We start from the raw sequence: 20537 nt of genomic DNA, 5'->3' as shown, positions 1-20537 counted from the left end.
TGATGAAATTCTCCGATGTTGCAGCTTACCTGGCGTCGCGCCGTGGCTCTCGCGATAGTCAATGTTCGAACGTATCGAATATTAGCAACGAGGATGTTGGTCCATTGAATTTCAATGCTCATCCACGTGTCCGACAACGAAGAACTTCTAATTTCCTCGAATTACCAGGTATGTACTATCTAATTTAATCTAATACATGTCTCTTTATTTCTCCGTTCGAGTTTCCTTCATCGATTTTAACGTTTTAACATATTAAAAATTTATAGAAACGACTTCATCGATTCTATTGTTGAAATATGAAATAATATCTTTTCTGTTTTGAAAAACGTGAACAAAATTATTAACGTATTAACGTTAATGTGTATTAGCTGTCGTATCTAATATATTAGAGCGAAACGAGTTAAAATACTGTAACTACATGTGTATATATATATATATGTGTGTGTGTGTGTGTGTGTGTGTGAAAGTGATTGCGAAGATTGTTTTGTTCTTTCTTTGTTTCTTTTTCTTTTCTTTTCATTTTCATTCAGTCATTATACGGACCTTGTAAAACGTTTGAAAAGTAAGATCAACTATAAACGAAGCTCTTCAAGATTAATTTTTTACGTAACATAAACCTCTAATAATTTTTTTCGAGGCAATGTCTTTTTTATCGGTTTCGAAATTGTATATATTCGAACGTGCATTCACAAATAGAATAAAATGCAACAATGTAGACAGCGAATAGAGATGGTTAATGAAAGTGGTAATTAGCGCGAGATCATCCGAACGTAGATAAAAGTTTATCGATATTCTACATCGGGATGAATGTATGGATGTACACACATCGTGAATAGATTACATTGAATATAATACTATGTTATTTATCGAAAATTTCCATTTTGAAATATATCGATCGTTTATTCGTAGAAAATAAAAGGACTTACTGAGGGGAAAAAAAGAGAGAAAAAAATAGAAACCTTGAAAAAAAAAAAAAAGATAGCACGGAACATTAACGGTAATGGAGAGTATAAAGAAAAGATCGAAGCTATATCGTGGATAGAATCGAGAACGATAAAAACTTAAGCGTTATTGCTTCTCCGTAGCGGTTGAAACGCTGAACATGTTCAGCAACTAGAATACTGAGTTGCTTGCATAGAACCAGAATGAGATACGAGCTTTCCAAGTTATCAAGGGTATTGTGGTTACCACGAGCAAACGTACAAAGCTCTTTCTCCTTTCTAAATATATCAATTATATATTTTGTTAAACGTTTTTATTTTTATGCAATGGTAAATAAGTTTCCATATTTAAACGAATGATTAATTGATCGTCAAGATGTAATTTTTGTTTTATTTGTATCTTTAATTTATATGTTTAATCTGTTATAGTTTTATTAAAATATATATATATATATTTTTTATTTTTATTTTGATTTTATTTTTAAATTGAATAACGTTTTAATTTGTTATAAATTATACTTTACCATAGGGATTACGACTACATTAGCAAATTTTTTATTTGTTTAACTCTTTTCTTTGTATAGTAGACGTGTACCGAAAAACGTAATGGACTTAGATCGACGTTTCTCGACGGACGGACGAAAAGCAAATTGTGTAATCCTTTATAGCCACTGTTTGCAGAGGCAACGCGTTTCGCATAATACTTTACGTCTTTTGTAAAACGTTGTACTATCTCTCTGAAAGAGAAAGAATGGAAGAACCTTGTAAGACACGTTCTTACTTATTTCTTTAAAACGTATAAAGTAAAAGGAACTTTTAAAAAATCTTTTATATATATTGAAATATCTAATATCTTACGTATTCCCATGTAAATTGAAAATTAAGTGGTTTCGCCATTATGAGTAATCTTTTAATTATATACTTGTCTTTGTGTATATAATAAAAGTAAAACGTTCGATAATGACTTAGTGCAAGATGAAAAAAGAAAATATATATATTTTAAAAATTGAAAAATTGTTTTTACTTTATTTCGAAGCGTTTAAGAAATCTACAAATCAAGTTTTGTTTTCTTAGATAGGATGTTATACTTTTTACGACAGGATTAAACGATAACAATTAAATTAGAATAAATGACAAATTTATTTACTTTTATTGATTTTAAAACTAATACCTAAGGAGATATATTATTTAATTTATTCAAAATTTACTTCAGTTTAATTTCAAGTTTTTAGAATTGAGCGTTATCAAAGATTTCAATAAGACAATATAGTTTACTTTGCAGTATTTGTCAACACAACTAATCCTACTTTATTACGATAGTCTCTTATCTACTACTGCTAAGATGGTAGTAGTATTTCCTTCATTGATAACACCTTTCTCTGATATCTCTGATACTGAATAATAAGCAATCGCAATAAAGTAGGATTACTTGTCAAATATAATGACAGTAATATAAGGGATAATTTTCGAAAAAAGGAAAACAAATAAAATATTTTGTCGATAATTAATTTTAAAGGCGATAAATTTTCGCTTTAAAGGTTTTTTACTGTTTATCAGTCGTTTATTTTCTATAAATTATTTTCTATAAAAAAGAAAAAAAAAGTTGATACGCTATGCAATAACACTTTCGAAAATCATGCAACTTTTATATACAACAATTTTTTATTAAACGCATAATTTAAAAGTTATTCGAACTATTTATATTACATGACTCACGGTATACGTGTATTTTCACTAAACTGGAGCTGAATCGATTTTGGCATTTTATTTCTCTCTCTCTCTCTCTCTCTCTCTCTCTCTCTCCTTTTTCTTTTTTTTTCTCCGTGTAGAAACGTCGAGGATACTAACAAAAGATCTTAAAAAACTCGAGAAAGATGGTTATCATTTTTACGACATTTTCTTCTTTTGTTATTTCTCCTTAGAATATTCTTCTTCTTGTCTTCTTTAAAATAAAGAAGCATGCAAAAATAGACTATTCTAATTAGGAGGTAGTTTGATGTAAAATGGCAGTACTTAATAACGTTATGTGCCAACGACTTTATTGTTCCCTTTATTCTTTAGTAAACTTAATTTTTAAATTATTTTCAAAAAGAGATTGAAGCTTTGAAATTTATTCATTTACTATAATCTATTCATTCTATTCATTCAAGTTTTACGATGTGAGATATGTTCTTTTTTTTTTTTAAGATTTATTTATTCTAGTTTTACTAATGTAAGATTTGTCATCGAGGTAAGATTTTTTACAGACATAAAGAAAGGAAGAGAGAGATAGAGATAGAGAGAGGGAGAAGAACGAAAGACAGTAAAAACTTCGACCTCCATTACGGACAAAAGCAGTAATCATTCAAAATCGTTCGTATTACGGTCGTTGTTAAGAAAGAAAATAGAAAGAGAAGAAAAAAGATGTAGAAGAAAAATGATGATTACAGTAATCATGTGTATCTACATATGTATCTATATATTCAAATAATTTATTCAAATAATTTGACGATAAGATTGAACAAGTCATTATCAAAAAATAATTAATCGTTTCTTCATTTTAAGCTAGAACAATTACAAATGAAAAGGTAGTTTTGATAGGAAAAAAGATCTTTTTTAAGTTTGACGAACAGATTAAGTAAAAAAAAAGAAAAAAGCAACAATAGGAGAAAAAATCGAGAAGAACGATCATTCGTATTAATCTATTTACTTATTTAAACGAAAATGTCGAAACTCGTGAAAATCTCTTTATGAGTTTTTTTTTTTTTTGTTTATTCTGAAAATGAATTCATTTTATTACAGATACTTTTGCATTTGTATATTATATTTATATAAGATCAGAAGGATCAAAAGTTAATGCTCTCGAAGGATAGAAATTGACGAGAATTTACGATAGAATTTTCTTTGATATCAGATACATGGGAGTTCCACCGCAGTGATGTATTTGAGATAAGTGCATTCGATCGTGTGACAGTTTTCACACACAGTTACACGACAATCTCGGTAGATATACTTTGAGTTCGTAGAATCGGAACGTAGGAAACCTCAGACAAGAAAATGTCATTGATCTCTAATACGTATCAGATAGATACAATGAATTTTTATTGAATTACGACTTTTTTTTTTAATGATAAAAATAGAATGATCTCATGAACAATATCTTAATCTTGTGTGAAAATGTTTTCTTTTTTTTTTTTTTTCTTTTTATAGAATTAATTCGCGAAAAAGAAGAAAACGAAAGAAGAAAAAGATATATATCAGACAGATATACGAATTTTCATTCAAGTATTACTTCGTTTTTTGTCAAAGGAAAGATAACAGTTGCTGTAGTCAGTTTCCAACAAATTGAAAGGGAAGCGCCTCCACTTACAAAAGTTTATCGTTGAATTCAAAAGTGGCTCGTTCATAGCAAAGAGAGAATAATTTGATTTGAGTTTATGTCCCGAGTTAAGAAATAAGCTTCCACATGGAGTACTCGGCTTAATACTCGACCTTTCAAAAACTTATCGAGAATATTGTTCATTTAATGAAGGATTTGAGTTTATATAAAGACTTATATATGTAGTTAATATAGATAACGTGTTTTATTCATTACAAAAGAATATTTTATTAATAAATCGTTTATAGAAATTTTTAAACGAATCCATAAAAGTACATTACGATCGGATAATTACTTTATGTAATTAATTATACGGATATCGTAAAAGTATCATCAATATAAAATTAAATATTATAAATACGTATGATTTATAACTATTATCACTTTATTAAGTATTATATTTTTATAAATCTCTTTACGTACATATAGATAGAATGTATCGTAGATTATTAATTATATATACGATATATATATATATATATATAATTTAAAATTTATTTATTTATTTTACTTTATTTTAATTATTCAACAGGCAACAGTTACACTATATATATATATTTATTTATTTATTTATATATCTGTAATATCTATAATACACACACACATATATATATATATATAACATTGTAATAATATAACTTGTTAGTCAGAGTTAATATACTTGTATAGGAGCAAAGGGACGATATCCTTTACTCCTATGGCTAAGTTCTTCGATAGAATTTTGAGTGAGAAACTCAGTGCAACCACGTCTTCTCTTTCCAATAAGGCATCGTCGTATCATAAGATGAACTTGTCGAGTGACCCATGGACTCTAATCACATTAATATGCTCACATAGTACTACCTTGTACGAACAAGCTATTACTCCTTGTACCGTTTGCTCATCGATATGCTTTGCAACTCGTTCTGGAAAAGCAATTACTAAGGGAAACGGACTCCCTTCACTTGCTTGTACTTTCAATACACTGAACTTACTAATTATCTATAGAACTGTTCCAATTTTATAATCGTTTATATTATCTTTCTATATTGTTATCTCGCGAAAATATGTAAATTCGTTTCACAAAATATTAATTAAATTTTCGTTAAGGTGACACAATGGGTTTTTGGATTAATATTATTATTTCGAATCATTGAAATTATAGTACGTTTATTTTATATATATATATATATATATATATATATATATATATATAATGATAATTATTATATTGTAATATAATACTTTTATCATAATAATTTATAGATTTATTATATAACGTAACGTTATAATTTTATAAAAATTTATTAATTATTTATTATGTGCAAAAAGAAAAGAATTTTCATTTTTACGAATTAACGATTCAATTGTCCGGTACGTTTAAACGTTTTTAAATTTGGTAAATACGGATATTGAAAGGTTTTCTTTCTTTTTTATTGATGAGTAACTCGTTTTATATTTAATATTCGTCAGATTCGTCCGATCGATTTTACCTGGCGAAAGTTAAAAAGTATGCCCGTTATTAGTAGGAATTTGAGCCTGTTTCTCTCACATTTCTCAACGTAATTAGAGTTTCGTTTGAGCAGACTCGAAAATTCAAATTCCAAATCGGAAAAGCGAAAACCACTTTCGAAATCCGATTTTTACTTGGTTTGTATAAGACGAGAGTTAATTAATTCCGTCTAAAAGCGAGTTTCTCGGTATATCAATTTTTTTCTTCCTTTTTTAAAGATAAATTTGGTAAATGCATCGTTCATATTTTTTCTTTTTCCTTCTTTCCCATCTCTTTTACTTATTCTTCTGTAATAACGTCAGCTCATTTACTATATCAGAACAAATATCGAGTTTTAGTTAAAAAGTTTCCATAATACTTGACAATTTTCACGAGCAAGATTTAACTTTTACATTTTCTTGTTTATTCTTTCTTTTTCCTTTTTTCCTTCTTTTCTTTCTTCTCTTTCTTTATTTCCTTTTTTTTATTCATTCTCATTAATCTAATTAAAAGTTAACCAACATTTACTTTATTGAATATTGAAACACGAACAGTCATAGAACCTTAGCATAGTTTCTCGAGACATGATCTTCGAAGATATAATCTGGTTTCAGCTTCGTGGGAGTATATGAGTGAATCATGCTATTCATAGACGAAGCGTTCGTTGTTTAGAGATTATGTAGACAGAACTCTCTGCAGATTCCTGTTCGATATACATATCGAAACTAATAGATTTTTACATCGTGAACAACGAATAACATCATATTAACGGTCCGTTAAACTATATTTCATTTATGTTCTTCGATGATTTATTTGTCTTCCCAACCAGTTAAAACAGATCCGTTATTTACAAATTTACGAAATATCTCCTTAAATAAGATAGATTAACATTTTCGTTTTTATTCGCTTAACTATTATTTTATTTATTCGGACTAATATAAATAAAGGTAGAACGATAGAAATGAATTGTTTATTTTCCAAATAGAAACGTATATGTCGGGTTGTTATTTTATTCTATCAGATACATATATATATATATATATATATATATATATATATATATAACATGTAGGTTCGAGACCCACCATATAAATTTATTATAACTGCGAATTGATTCAATGGAATACGCCCTTCCATATTTTTTGCTATTTTTTTTGTTTTACTTTTTTACTTTCTTTCTTTCTTTCTTTCTTTTTTCTGACATTTCTTCGGTAATCCCATGAGAACGTATTGATTGAATTTTTTACAGAATTTTATATCTCGATCAACAAAAACTTAACTTAACAATAATGGAGTTCGAGTGAACTTTGTTTTTTTTTTCTCTCTCTTTTTTCGCTGTTTCTTTTATACCTGTATATTCTGGATGTTTTTGAGCGTGTTCTCGTCGAGAGAATTTCATCTCTAATCGTCTTTTCAACGCCATTCCAGTGCCGGATCATATACGACCTCGAGTGCACAGCTTACCCGAAAAAGCGTACAATCCGAGAGCTGGCGACGATCTCTACAGATTGAGGGCATTCAGTATCACTCATAAAGGTGTCGTCAATCGTGGAGATTCTATAATATCTCGACGCAGCAGGAGCAATACATCAGTAAATAGCAGCAGGTAAGTAATAACTTTTTCTTTTTTTTTTCTATTTTTTTTTTTTTTTATACTTTAATATACTACTTAGAATAATGTTTCAACAGATATTCGCAGTCCTCTTATATCGTTGTCGCGTTTCTTGTTGAACAAGTTACATTCGTACGAATTAAATAGAATTTCACGAATTTGATAAATTCAATGGATTCGATAAATTTCCCACATAATAGAGAAACAAACGAACGCGTGGATCGATTTTTATTCGAAATATCCGATACTTTTAAAAAGCTTTTTTTTTTTCAGTAATGTCAGGAAGAAGTATTAAACAATATTTACGACGCGTGTTCTTTGAAACCCATAGACGCATCTTCGTTTTCGTATTTGACGTAAATAGGTTAACAAGATGTGTAGAAACGTATATAAGAAGAGGAATGTTAGCCTCTAACGTTTGGGAGGAGAGTTCGTTTGGAAAATTTCTAATGCAAAGGAAATCGTTAGATACGGTTAAATGTTTATACAAGAAAGCTTTATCGAAGGAGTTCGTCAATATCGATTTTGAAAGATATTTGATTTTGAAAGAAGCTTTTTTTGTTTCGCGAATCAAAGCAAAATTTTTTTCGAAAACGATCTTCGAAATATTTATGATTGAATCTTAAAGCTTTAGAACTTTAAGACTCTATCGTATTGACTATATATAATTGGTTAGAGATATTTTTCGAAATGATTCTCGAAACATTTCTTTTTCACATGATCAGATTCTTCGTTTCTATAAAAACTAAAAACATAATAGAATATTGTACGGTGAAACGACAAATAAAGAAGGAAAGCTGATAGTAATCCACATGGGAGAATTCGCAGAATAATTTCCTTATCAGAATCTCATCCTGTTTTTCCTTATTTCCGTAGGTGAGTAAGTAAGTAAGTAATTAAGAGAGTGAGAAAGTAGTTCCTTTGGAGCGTAAAGGGCCAGTAGGTCTAACGAAATACAAAAGTTGACCTTTAGGATGGGTTCCAAGAAAAAAGAACATAATAATACCCAACGAATCGTATTAGGACAAGTTTCTTTCCGTTTTCTTCTTTTCCTCTTCTTTTCTTTCTTTTTTTTTTCCTTACCTTTCCTTTCCTTTTTTTTCCTTTCCTTTTCCCTTCAGCCTACCATTCTTATTTTCCCCATCCATTATTTTATTCGTTTCGTTGTAATACGTCTTTATATATCGCGTTTACGATTCTTTCTTTGTATGCAGAAAAATTCTCGCGAATTGCCGAGGAAAGTCGAAGCAAATCGAGTAGAAAATCACTTTAATCAAAAGGATAATCATTATGCGAAAAGAGGATGAAAGATACTTCGAATCCCTCTTTAATAAATATCATATAAATCACATATCGAATATCAAAGAGGAACGAGATTCGTAATAAAAGGATGATTCTGGTGTTTCTTGATTTAAAAAAAAAAAAAAGAAAGAAAAAAGAAAAAAAATCGTATGAGAGGTTTCAAGGAAATGATAACTATTAGGGATAACATCCTACAAATATCTTTATGTTAAGCTCAAAAAGCGAGTTAGTTGCATACGAGGGAAAAATGATAGTGAATATTTCGTATGTATCTGTAAATTATGTGTGTAAATGAGGAACAACGACTGCATATACGTGCATATATTTCTCTCTCTCTCTCTCTCTCTCTCTCTCTCTCTCTTCGTCTCTTTTTAAACTCGGAACAATGATGAGTGAAACACATCGATCATATTTTTTGGCTTCCTCGAGTGAACTGCCATTAAATCGGTTCTTTGTGCCAGCGAATAAATAACTTAAAATATAGCTAGGTAGGGTACGTCACTCAAAATGATAAACCAACGTGAGATTTTAGTATCGACGTTCGCAAAAAGGACCAGACGTTTTTCTAAAGGTTATTCTCAAGTTATAGAATAAGTGTTTAGTTAAATTCGATCGATAATTCAAAGGGACAAAGGACAGTGATAAGGATCTAGCGGAGAGCAATATTTTTCGTGGTATTTTTGAATTTTTCGTTTCTTTTCCTTCTCATTTTTTTTTTCATTTTCTTTTTCATTTCTTTTTTTTTTTTTTTTTTTAATCATCATCCCACTACGCGTAAGTTAATAATATCTTCGTACTCGTCGGCGCATATTTTCTCATCGATTCGAAGAAAACAACAATCTCTTCTTTCCTTCTCACTTCCTAAAGTTAAAGAAGAGAAAAATAGAAAAAAAAGGAAACTCATAAAAAAAAAGAAGAGCCCGTTTCATTCAAGTTCAAGATGGATATCCGAAAAATTTATTCGACTGAAAGATAATTCGCGATAGTGGAGATAATAGGGTAAATGTAAAACGACGATTTTGCCAACGACTAAATTACGGATCGTGTTGACCGAGCTTTGTAACTTTTAAGCTTACGCTTATGTTCGTAGATAAGCCTTCTTTTTTTCCTCATCATCGTCGTTCTCGTTCTGTTGGATTGCGTTACGTCAAGTCGTTTCATCTGCCTCTACGAATGCGAATACAAGTGCTACGATAAAAAGCCGTTCGATAAGTTAACCCTTCGTAAGAAATAAGGGCACTGGGTTACACGCATATTTCTTCTAATTGTTTCGAAACGATAATTGCCGAGGAACTATCCGTCACCTAACGATTTTCCGGTTCTTCCTTTTCCTTGACTTTTCTTAAGAACGAGAGAAACGTTCTTTCGCGGACATAAAAGAAAACGAGAAAAAGAGAGAGAGATATCAAGCATTTTCCCTGTCTCACTCTGACACTTTTTTCTTCTTTCACACTAGAACATCCTTTTTTCAAAAAGAGATCGACCACTGACGTTATTCAAAGGATTTTAGTTTCTTTCTTAACTTGGACTATTTCTTTTTCTCTTCTTTTCATTTTTTCTTTTTTTCTTTCCCCCTTTCTCTCTTTCTTTCTTTCTCTTTCTCTTTCTTTTTATCTATCTGTTTGTCTGTTTGTTTGTTTGTTTGTTTGTTTGTTTGTTTGTTTGTTTGTCTGTCTGTCTGTCTAGCTTCTCCCTGTCTACCATTTTTGTTGTTAAGCTAGAGTATCTACTCTTGTGAAGAGAACAATGTTTTCGGACAAATGATAGACAAATATTCTTTTTTTGTGATGAAATCTCCCTTGAAAAATAGAGAAATGATTTATTCAATTTGCTTTTCGGATTATCTGGAATATGATACGAAGGACTAATAAAGTATAACTTTGCGTTATGTTTTCTTCTTTATTTTCTCTCTCTCTCTCTCTCTCTCTCTCTCTCTCTTTTTTGTTTATTTTTATATTTCCAAGAAAATGAATCAGAAGGAGGATTTTGATTTTACGAGAGTGCCATAACTATGACAGTCAACGATGTTTTGATGAAATATTCAAAGCACTTTTGACTCAGCAGACTTATTCGTGATTTTCTATTTCGAATAATTCCCGTGTGAGCTTGTATGCATAGAAACCTTCTCCTCTTCTCTCTTTTTCTCTCTTTAAAGTCTAGTCGAGTCAAAGTAGAAATCTCTCGTGTTCGTTTATTAAAAAATTTCTCTTTTGATATTCTACCATTTACGACTCGACGAGAAGAATCGAAGACGACTCTTCGTGCGTTTATATTTGACTACTAAAAAAAAAAAAAGATGTTTCCGAGCCGATTGCATACTAATCATTCTTCTGATATAAAATCAATAAAAACTTTTAATTCGATAGATATTTGGAATGTGAATAATGATCGATTGCGATGTCAGACTCGAATTAGATACATTAATTATTCGTACTCTTGATCGAATAATTTTGATTCTTTTATTAATTTCTTTTTTTTTTTTTCTTTTTTTCTCATTTTAGAAAACTTTCATGAAAATAATCCGTGTCACCTGTTTGATTTCTCGACATGAGTTCACTTCGGAAATAATCCTTTCTAAACAAAAATTCTTTTTTTAAAAGAAAAACTTTTTTTAACTCGAAAATTATTTAAAACTAGTTTTAGTAAATAAGATTTTTCTTCGATGTTTGTGTAAAAAAGTGGGACGAACTTTTACATCAACCCAATAGACATGTTTATACATCAATATATAGAGAGAAAACGCGAGTGCAAATTTGTCGACTTTAGATATAGCTTAGAGAATACGCGAAGTATGCGTAATATCGCTTTACCCAACGTTTTGCCGTTTTCTGCTTGTTCTTGCGATTTAAAGTTTAAGTTAGCTCCACGCGAAGTGAAAGGAAGATAAAACGAGAAAAACCATATCCTCCCATTGATATCTCTTGGGATACTTTTTATTTTACGCAATTTTTTGTTTTCTTCTTTTTTCCTTTCCGAGATAAAACCATTTTGCTTTTGTTCTTATTTCTTTTCTTTTTCCCAAGCATAGAATAACGAAGAAAATATCGTTTAATATCGATCGTAATAGATTAACTCGACGAAGTTTCAATGTCGATAATTATTATTCGTTTAACTTTATCATATAGAAGAAAAATTGACTTACTCCTTTACGTCCTATCGTCATTATTTTAAAGTTTTGTCAGAACGTGTTTCTGTTTGTCGTGAAACGGTCGATTTGATATCGGTCAGATTACGATATTGATCGTGCGACGTTCTAGACATTTTCTTGGATATCGATTTGACAGATAAAATAGTTGTGACTTATCTATACGTTCGAACGACAATTTTTCTCTTTAAACAATATTTTCTAATAATTTATTCTATTTAATTTTGGATCGATGATTGTAATAATTCGTTAGGAGCAGCTAATAAGGACGTTATTAATCTTTCTAAATCTAATATTTCATCTAAAAAGAAACGATTCAATTTGAAGGAGTGGAGAAAACAGAAACCTAAAAGAGATCGATGTGATAAACGTGTACGTTCTTTGTTACGTTGAATTGTTTTGAGCCATATGGATACGATTATCTTGCCAAGTATGAATCACTTTATGACTGGCTGGCAGCGTTGAATTTAGTCGACGACAAGCAGCTATCCATGTGGAATTCGTTTAAACGTTGTCGGTGGTACAATTTTAGAGTAATGAAATGCGAAAGCTACGGACCACGGATCATCATGCTTTTGTCTAAATACACTTCCTTTTTTTCTCATCTTCATAATGAATCACAACTTCGCATACGTTACCTAGCTAGTTAATTAAATTTCAATCGTATTGTTTTAATTAAAGATGAAAAAAGAAAAAAGAAATAAATAAAATAAAGAGGAAAATACTATAGAAAGAGCTATTTATAATTTATAATTCATAATTAATTATTATTATTAAAAATTATTATTATTATTATTATTATTATTATTATCATTAGTATTAGTAGTATTAAAATTATTTGTTATTATCATTTGTTATCAAAATGAGATACAACGTTTCCAATACGTTGTGGTTTTTAAAGATAGAATTTTTTTTCTCTTTTCTCTTTTTTGTTTTTTTTTTTTTCTTTTCCAATTACCATTATAGAGAAACTATTTTTTTGAGAAAATTATATCGACGATATATCGATTCTTAGGAGGGAATAACAAAGTATCGGTCTTAGAAATTTTATTGTACAAAGATTAAACGATTCGTCGGGATGAAAATCGACTTTTTGAGACGTGACAATGACGGAACATTTGAGCGAGAAGGGTTTAGGGACTAGAGTAGGATGAGGTGAATGTCCAATAGTGGGGGAGAAAAACGGACGAGAATTCGTAAAAGAAAAAGGAAGGGGCTCTTTGCTATTTGGCGGCGAACCACAGCGTTTGGAGTGGAGCCAAACTCGTAGCCGAGACTTCCAGACGTTCCTCCGCGTATTTGTCTTTTTCTTCTTCTTCTTCTTCTTCTTCTTCTTCTTCCTTTTCTTCTTGTCTTCTTCTTTAACGCAGACATCTTCGATCGCGACTGGCATCCTCGGCTCTCGCCTTGACCCGTCGTCGTACGTTAAAGAGACTCAATTTTTCTCAAAGTACTTCACATTGATTCACGTTTACGTTCTTAGACATTTTATGTTTATTTTTTATTTTGTAATTTTCTTTTATTTCTCTCTCTCTCTCTCTCTCTCTCTCTCTCTCTCTCTTTTGTCGACCCGTTTGTATCATTTGCGATATGATTTTTATAACTGAGATATATTCCTTAACTCGTGAAATTATTTATATTATCGAATATTAAAAAAAAAAAAGAATAAAAGAAAAAATAATCCAAGGAAATGACTATCTTCTTCGTTCGATAAAAAACTTTTCTGAGGAAGTTAAACATTGTCGTAGGTCATATCGTTGTGAGGTTAGATGACGGAGGACATTTTTTTTTTTTTCTTCGTTTTCTATACAATAGATCGGACTAAGTAGTCGATCGAATAATTTAGCACGCCGTAACACCTTAGCCTCGACCACGTTCTGTGTCCACTTGGTTTTCCTGGGACTCTGGGATTTCGCCGTGAGATGATTATTCATCGGTATATTCAACCGACTCCTCGTACTCCAACGATCGATGTGACCTGCTCGACGACGTGGTCACCGATTTAATGGAAGTCGACGACTCGATTACGGATTTGGTTTGTACGCTCTGCGTACTCTGCAAGGTTTTCACCGATTTCAATGCCGATTCAACGTTCATCGATTGTTCGACTAGGCTACTTGCTGTATCGTTTGCTGAAAAATCAATCGTTACATTGTATTGCATTTCTTTTTCTTCTTCATCATCTTCTTTTCTCTTTTTTTTTTATTTATATTATTATTATTATTATTATTATTATTATTATTATTATTGTTATTATTATTATAAATGTTTCAAAGCGGAATTTTGAAGAAAATAAAAATTAACTTCATTCGTTTAATGGACGATTAGCGTATTACAAATTTAAGGGATTTGATTAAACGTATTTAAACATTAAAATACGATTAAAGCGTCGTAACTATTATCACGAACTATTATCTGTTAATCGATTATGTGTTAAACAAGCTGTAAGATAATCAGATTTCTGTGTACTTCAGAGATTGGGTAATTGTATTTGGAAATTAGAATACGATTAAAGTTTCGTAATCGTTGTGGATTATTATCTGTTAATCGATTATTTGTTAAACAAGCTGTAAGTTAATTTCATATTTCTTTTACTGTCGAACAAATATCATTGATATTTGACATTCGTATTATTTATAGTATGCGCTTGACGCATTGTGAAATGTATTTAACTTGTTTGCTTCTGCATATATCGTACATTCGATAAACATAAATTGTATTTTCTGGGAAATTCATGAACATATAGAAGGATGTATATGTATATTCTGAGCGAGAAAAGAATATTTGAATATTTCCTTTGTTACGATCCAAGAAGTTACTCGAAATATTTTACAGAGTCTATAGCATATGATACCATTAGATCAATCAATATTTCAAATATCAATATTTCTTTCACGATGCTGATTCTTTTGTAAAATTTTATAAAAGAAGAGTTTTAAAAACTTCAACAATAAATTGATAACGATCACGATAATTCATACCTCGGTAAAGAAGCGATAATTTTATGAAATTAAAATTTTTAGGAAAATGAATGAAATGATAAAAAGAAAGAGAGACAGAGACAGAGAGAGAGAAAGAGAGAGAGAGAGAGAGAGAGAGAGAGAGAAAGTATTTTATGCACTTCCGAAAGAAATAAAAAAACGTGGACTTCGACGATGAATAATAAAGCAATCATAAAAAGTGAATATGATTTCGTTCCTCTTTTTAAAATATCGAACGTAATATTTATTTCTTCGTTTTCGAGTCTTACCTTTGGCAACCTCCATGATCGTAGATGCGTTTTCGAAAGCTCGAAGAATAAGATGGAGGAAGAAAACGATGATACGAACCGGTCGAGATCGAACATACGAGTGAGTAGAACGACGGAGTTTCGGGTTATTCTAAACCCGCTCGTTCGAGGGTGGAGGACGAGGTGGAGTAAAAGGGTAATGATCACGTGGTAGATGACGATGGACTTGATATACGCGGGGTGCTTAGGAAAAGTCCTCGACGAAGACGCAACGAAGAATATTCGGGGAATTTCAAATGGCTCACGAATGAGCTCGTATCTCTTTTTGAGCTGTGATCTCTTCTTTTCTTTCACACCATAAAAATCTCCATACTTCTTTCTTTTTATCTTTTTTTTTTTTCTTGCTTATTATTCTCTGTTATTTTTACATATATATATATTTGTTGTGTGTGAAACCCTTCGAACAGTAAAAATTCTTATGATCGTTTAATACGAATTCGATCAGTATCGAAATGGCATTATATTATAGAATCCGAATGAAATAATGAATTTAAAATCATTTAGGAATTTGATTCGAGGAACGATTAGTAAAATCGTTATTTCCACGAGAAAATCCTCTTCTTCTTATCCTTAATTAATCATCTTAATTAATCTTAAATTGGAACTTAACTAACTGATTCGGAGATGACGTTAGAAAATTATTATTTTCCTCATAAAACGTTTCGAATCTTATCGTTTTACTTTAATCTTCCTTGGCTAAGGGAGAGTTTAAGTAGAATTGAATTGTAAGTAACTCATGAGTCGGACTCCTTCGAGTGAACGATTAAAAACGATTAGAAATTTAGTTCTTAAGCTGGAACTGATATAGCCGTATCTCGTCTATTTCGATTCCGTTGAATTCGTTCGTTCACTCGTACTATCTTTTCTCACCAAATTGTAATCAACCCTTAAATTCTCAACGCAACCCGAATTAAGCTTCTTTAATGCGCCGGACGGATTTCTATTCACGTTTCTCTTCTGTACGAGGAGGTTACGGTTTCTGATTTTCTTGTCGCTCACGTTCACGAAGTCCTTCCTCATTTTCTCATTTCTCTGGCTTCTCTCTCTCTCTCTCTCTCTCTTTTCATTTTTTTTCTTTTTCTCTGTCTATCCATCTCTTTCTCTCTCTCTCTCTCTCTCTTTCTCCTTCTCTCTCTCTCTCTCTCTCTCTCTCTCTCTCTCTCTCTCTCTCTCTATAGCTCCCTCAGCAATTTCAATTTTCCGCTAAGATGCACTAATTCGAGCATGCTCGAAACATGATTAATATAATGATTAATAGTTTAAAGATCATTTCAAGAAGTTTACTGAAATTTGTCAGAATCGATCCTTCTCTTTCTCTTTCTCTCTCTCTCTCTCTCTCTCTCTCTCTCTTTTTTCTCTCTCTCTCTTTTTTCTCTCTTTGACAATCAGAAAATTTTATTTTATATCGATTAATAATGTTATTAATGGCAATGTTCTTGATATTATATCTTGTTGTAAGCTTAGATATTAACAAGAATTTGGAATTAATTAAGATTAAAGAAGATAGATTCATTCTATGTACGCGTATGAAAAAGAAATTAATTTTTTCGAAGCCATCGCATATTTAAGATGTACAAAGATTATATATACGAGAAAGAAAATAAACTGTATGAGATGACATGAAAATAAAGAAAAACTTGTCGACATTTTCGATGTTAAACTCTGTGAAAATTTCCTTCGGGTTCGTGGACTTTTGTTTCGAAGTAATTCTTTTTATACGTTGAATTTACAGGAGGTGGAAATGAAAGCTCATTGTCGTTTAGAATTCTTTCGATGTTTTGGTAAATTCCAAGGATAGTAGATTCTCTGGAATTAAGGAAAGCAAATTGAAAAGGGGATGTATACGTTTGTATTGTATATAATAGAAATTCTTAAGAGAGCGATGTGAAATTACTAAGAGTACGATTTAAACATCGTGGTTGAAAATTATTTGCATAATTACTTTAGACCGGTTTGACTTAACGTGAAAATCAGTAACATTCTTAAAGTTATCAATTCGATTAACGTTTTGTGTCTACATATAATATATATCTATGTTTTCTTTAATCATTTATCGTACATCATAGAAAAATTAATATTCTACTTTATTTCAATTTCTATTATCTGAAAAAAATATATATATATAAACGTGATATATGTAAATCTATTGTTCAAACGTGTGTAAGCATCACTGCCAAGTATTCTTGCGTTTTCATCGTTCGTCTTTAGATAGCTGCAACATAAATTGGTTAAAATACGCTTTAGTGAGTCATCATCTCAAGTCAGAGATTCTTCTGCGTCTTAAAACTTAACGACGCCCGTTTCCATATAAAACATAAGTGATTTTTAACGATGAGTGATTCTAAAGTCGTAAGAAACATCGCGACTTCGTTCAATGAAAATCATTCGGTCATACTTCTACTTATAATTTATAAATAAATTTAATACTTATGCTATCTTTTATGCTATCTTTATCGTTTACAATGTTCTTCGTTTTTTCTTTTTTTTTTTTTTTGTATTTTTGTTAACGATGTTAGTTGTTCTTTTTTATTTTTTTTTATTTCTAACTTTCCTTTTTTACTTCTTTATTTATTTTTGTTTCTTTTTATCTCACAATAATATTTTTGTATTCCCTCGGCATGGATACGTATTCGTGGATGTTCCCTTCAACGAATCCTGGCAAGTTTCATTGAATCTTATTTTATATACATTTGATAAAAAAAAACTTTCTTGAGATATCACATAATATGCCTTTTCACGAGCTACATATTGACTTCCTCGGACTATTATCCTGAACGCGTCAATTTATTATATATCAGACGTGAATCTCTTGAGTTATCCCAAACTCTTAGAAAATTATTTTCTATATATCTCATTGATTCAATATTTCAGGATGTTACATTTCGAAAACTTTTAGTAAAAGGATCTCGTCTACTTTGTGTACGACGAAAACGAAATAAATATTCGAAGAAAGAAGAACTTCGAATTTATTATAGTTCTCCCCGGTTTGGGATAAACTGATCCCAAGAACCAACTAAGTTCGGTGTACCTGCATCTAATTCGAAGGGTTGGCACATTTATGAGAACCTAAACGAAGGCAGGGAGACAAAATGAAATTTTTGGGACACTCTCGGGGGGATTTGACATTACTCGAAAATGAAAATGACAATTTATTAGATATATTTTGGATACTTTCCAGTTAATCAATTAAATTAAAGGAAATATTATAACAGACAGTTTGAACGAGCTGATATTTCGGAAGTACTCGGATATTTTCGTACTTCGTTCAATGAAAACTTTTCGAAATTGACTATTCTCGAGATATTAAAATATATTTGAAGTTTATTTGTAACAGTAAGAGCGACGATAAACTTCAGACTTCAAAGTTGTCAGAAAGCTTCGTTCGAGAATATATAGAGAGATAGATAAAGATATTTCCATGCAATTATTATCTAACTATCTGTCGTAGATAAGATAACGATCGTAATATTACGGTATCGTGATATAACAGTTGTTTGTCATTTTTTTTTTAACATTTATTTTTAGAACACCGTCTCAGACAGCCAGACTAGATTTCGAAACTCTTAAGTCATCGTCCATTTAAAACGGTCGATGTGATTTTTCAGATCAATGATCGATGATTCAGCTAGTATCATTGTAGTAAATTGTCAGGAATTTCTCAAGCATTCAAGATTATTCAATAAAATGAATCAGAGATCCTCTTTTTGAATAGATGTGTAAGGAAATTCTCCAAATCGAATTTTTCTTTTTTATTTCTTTTTTTTTTTATCTTCTTTTTCTTGGATTGCATTCAAAAATCTCTCTCATGGGATGCAATTAATTTAACGAGCTTTCCTCGGCGCGATATCTCGAACTCGTAAATCCCAACAATATTTTTTATTTTTGTTCGTACTCTCTCTCTCTCTCGAATTTCCTCCCTCCTGTTCTTTCGTTTTTTCATCTGTTTAATGTTTTTTTCCTTTCTCTTTTTTTTTTTCTTTTTTCCGTCTTTCTGGTATTCGCTCAGCCGTAAAAAAATCATTAGATCGTATTTGTGCGTCTATGAGAAACGGGAAGAAAAGAATAAGGAATAATTTCGAGCAAGATTCTATGTTTCGAAGAATAAAATCTTTTTAAACGAATGACTTCTCTTCGATAAAGATTAATTAGAATCATACGTCGTATTCGATAAGAGAAGATTTCGTTATAGATCTCTCGAATTTCATCTCGAATATTTGAATGAAACCAGAAAACGTATAAACGCCGATATTTACTTTACTTATCTTTTCGTTTTCCTTTTTATTTTAATATCGATCTCGAACTCTCTGAGATTTCATTTTTCCTTACAAATCGTCGAAGGTGGGTGAAGAAAAAATATAGGTATTCTCGAACGATTACATCGGCATTTCTGTAATCGAACTCCCTTCTCATCGAAGATTCCAGCCATCGATTCTCTCGCCTTTGTATCGAGATCCCTTCGCTTATTTGTCAATGCCATTTTTTATTATCGCGGCCAAAGAACGAAGAAAACGAATGAGAAAGTCATAACGAAATTAATGAAACGTATTACAGGACGAAATTACTCTTTCTACAAATATCATTGGATCTTTGTAAATTTTTACCGTTTATGAAATTCGTCATTTCCAATACAGGTTGCTCTGCTTTACCAAATACGTCTCGTTTCGCGTTAATCAACGTAATTATATTACTCGGTCGTTAGTTAGATAAATCGGAGTAATTACCATTTTAAGTACGTTTAACGCTTCGAAATTATTTGTACGGTCGTTATATTATTTATAAAATGTGTTCGTACTGTTTTTAATGCGGGTAAAAGAAAGAATAAAAAATAAATAAATAAATAAAAACAGAAAGAAGAATTCCATTCCGTTTTTTTTTTTCTCTTTTCTATCGTTGATAAATTGCAGGAGAGCTTTTATATCGGAGAAAAAGAATTTTGCTTTTAGCTAGAAGTTGCTCGCTGACTTCAAATAGCCGAAGTAAATATTTGTCTCGGATTTTCTTCTTTTCTTGGTCACCCTCGGTTAAAACAGAAAGAAAGATATATAGACAGATAGAGATAGAAAGAGAGAGAGAGAGAGAGAGAGAGAGAGAGAGAGAGAGAGAGAGAGAGAGATATGCTCGTTTATATATAACGTGCTCTACCTGCAGCCAGCCAATCGTTGTAGTGCGTGCCAAACATAACAAGCACGCAGTAACGCAGCTTTGTTCTTGGCCTCTGAAACGACTACATGAAATTAGGAAGCTGGTTTGTCCATTTCCTTTGTGACACGTTGGAACTAAGAACTACGTTAACTCCACGAGACTACGTTAATTGGAACGATAATTAATCCTGTCACCGGTCGTCCTATTCTATCAATTGAGAGATAGACAAAAAGAGAGAGAGAGAGAGAGAGAGAGAGAGAGAGAGAGAGAGAGAGAG

The 20537-nt window shown here is 31.0% G+C and overlaps 1 protein-coding gene and 1 long non-coding RNA gene across 4 annotated transcripts in view; one reads left to right on the top strand and one right to left on the bottom strand.

Annotated features, from left to right (window-relative positions):
- The window catches only part of LOC122628639, a 165351-nt gene that overhangs the window by 130214 nt on the left and 14600 nt on the right, over positions 1 to 20537 (top strand). For all 3 annotated transcript variants that reach the window (XM_043811101.1, XM_043811103.1, XM_043811102.1), the window contains 2 exons: positions 25 to 168; positions 7199 to 7376. In XM_043811101.1, the coding sequence (XP_043667036.1) occupies positions 25 to 168; positions 7199 to 7376 (322 nt within the window). The remainder of the gene's footprint in view (positions 1 to 24; positions 169 to 7198; positions 7377 to 20537) is intronic.
- On the bottom strand, positions 12862 to 15416 carry LOC122628646. The gene is made up of 2 exons (XR_006327086.1): positions 15080 to 15416; positions 12862 to 13961 (listed from the first exon to the last, which is right to left on the bottom strand). It is a non-coding gene; the product is annotated as an uncharacterized LOC122628646 (long non-coding RNA).

This window comes from Vespula pensylvanica, chromosome 4 (assembly GCF_014466175.1).
Source record: "Vespula pensylvanica isolate Volc-1 chromosome 4, ASM1446617v1, whole genome shotgun sequence".
NCBI lineage: Eukaryota > Metazoa > Arthropoda > Insecta > Hymenoptera > Vespidae > Vespula > Vespula pensylvanica.
The sequence above is the reverse complement of the archived record's forward strand: the minus strand, read 5'-3'. Positions and strand labels throughout refer to the sequence as shown.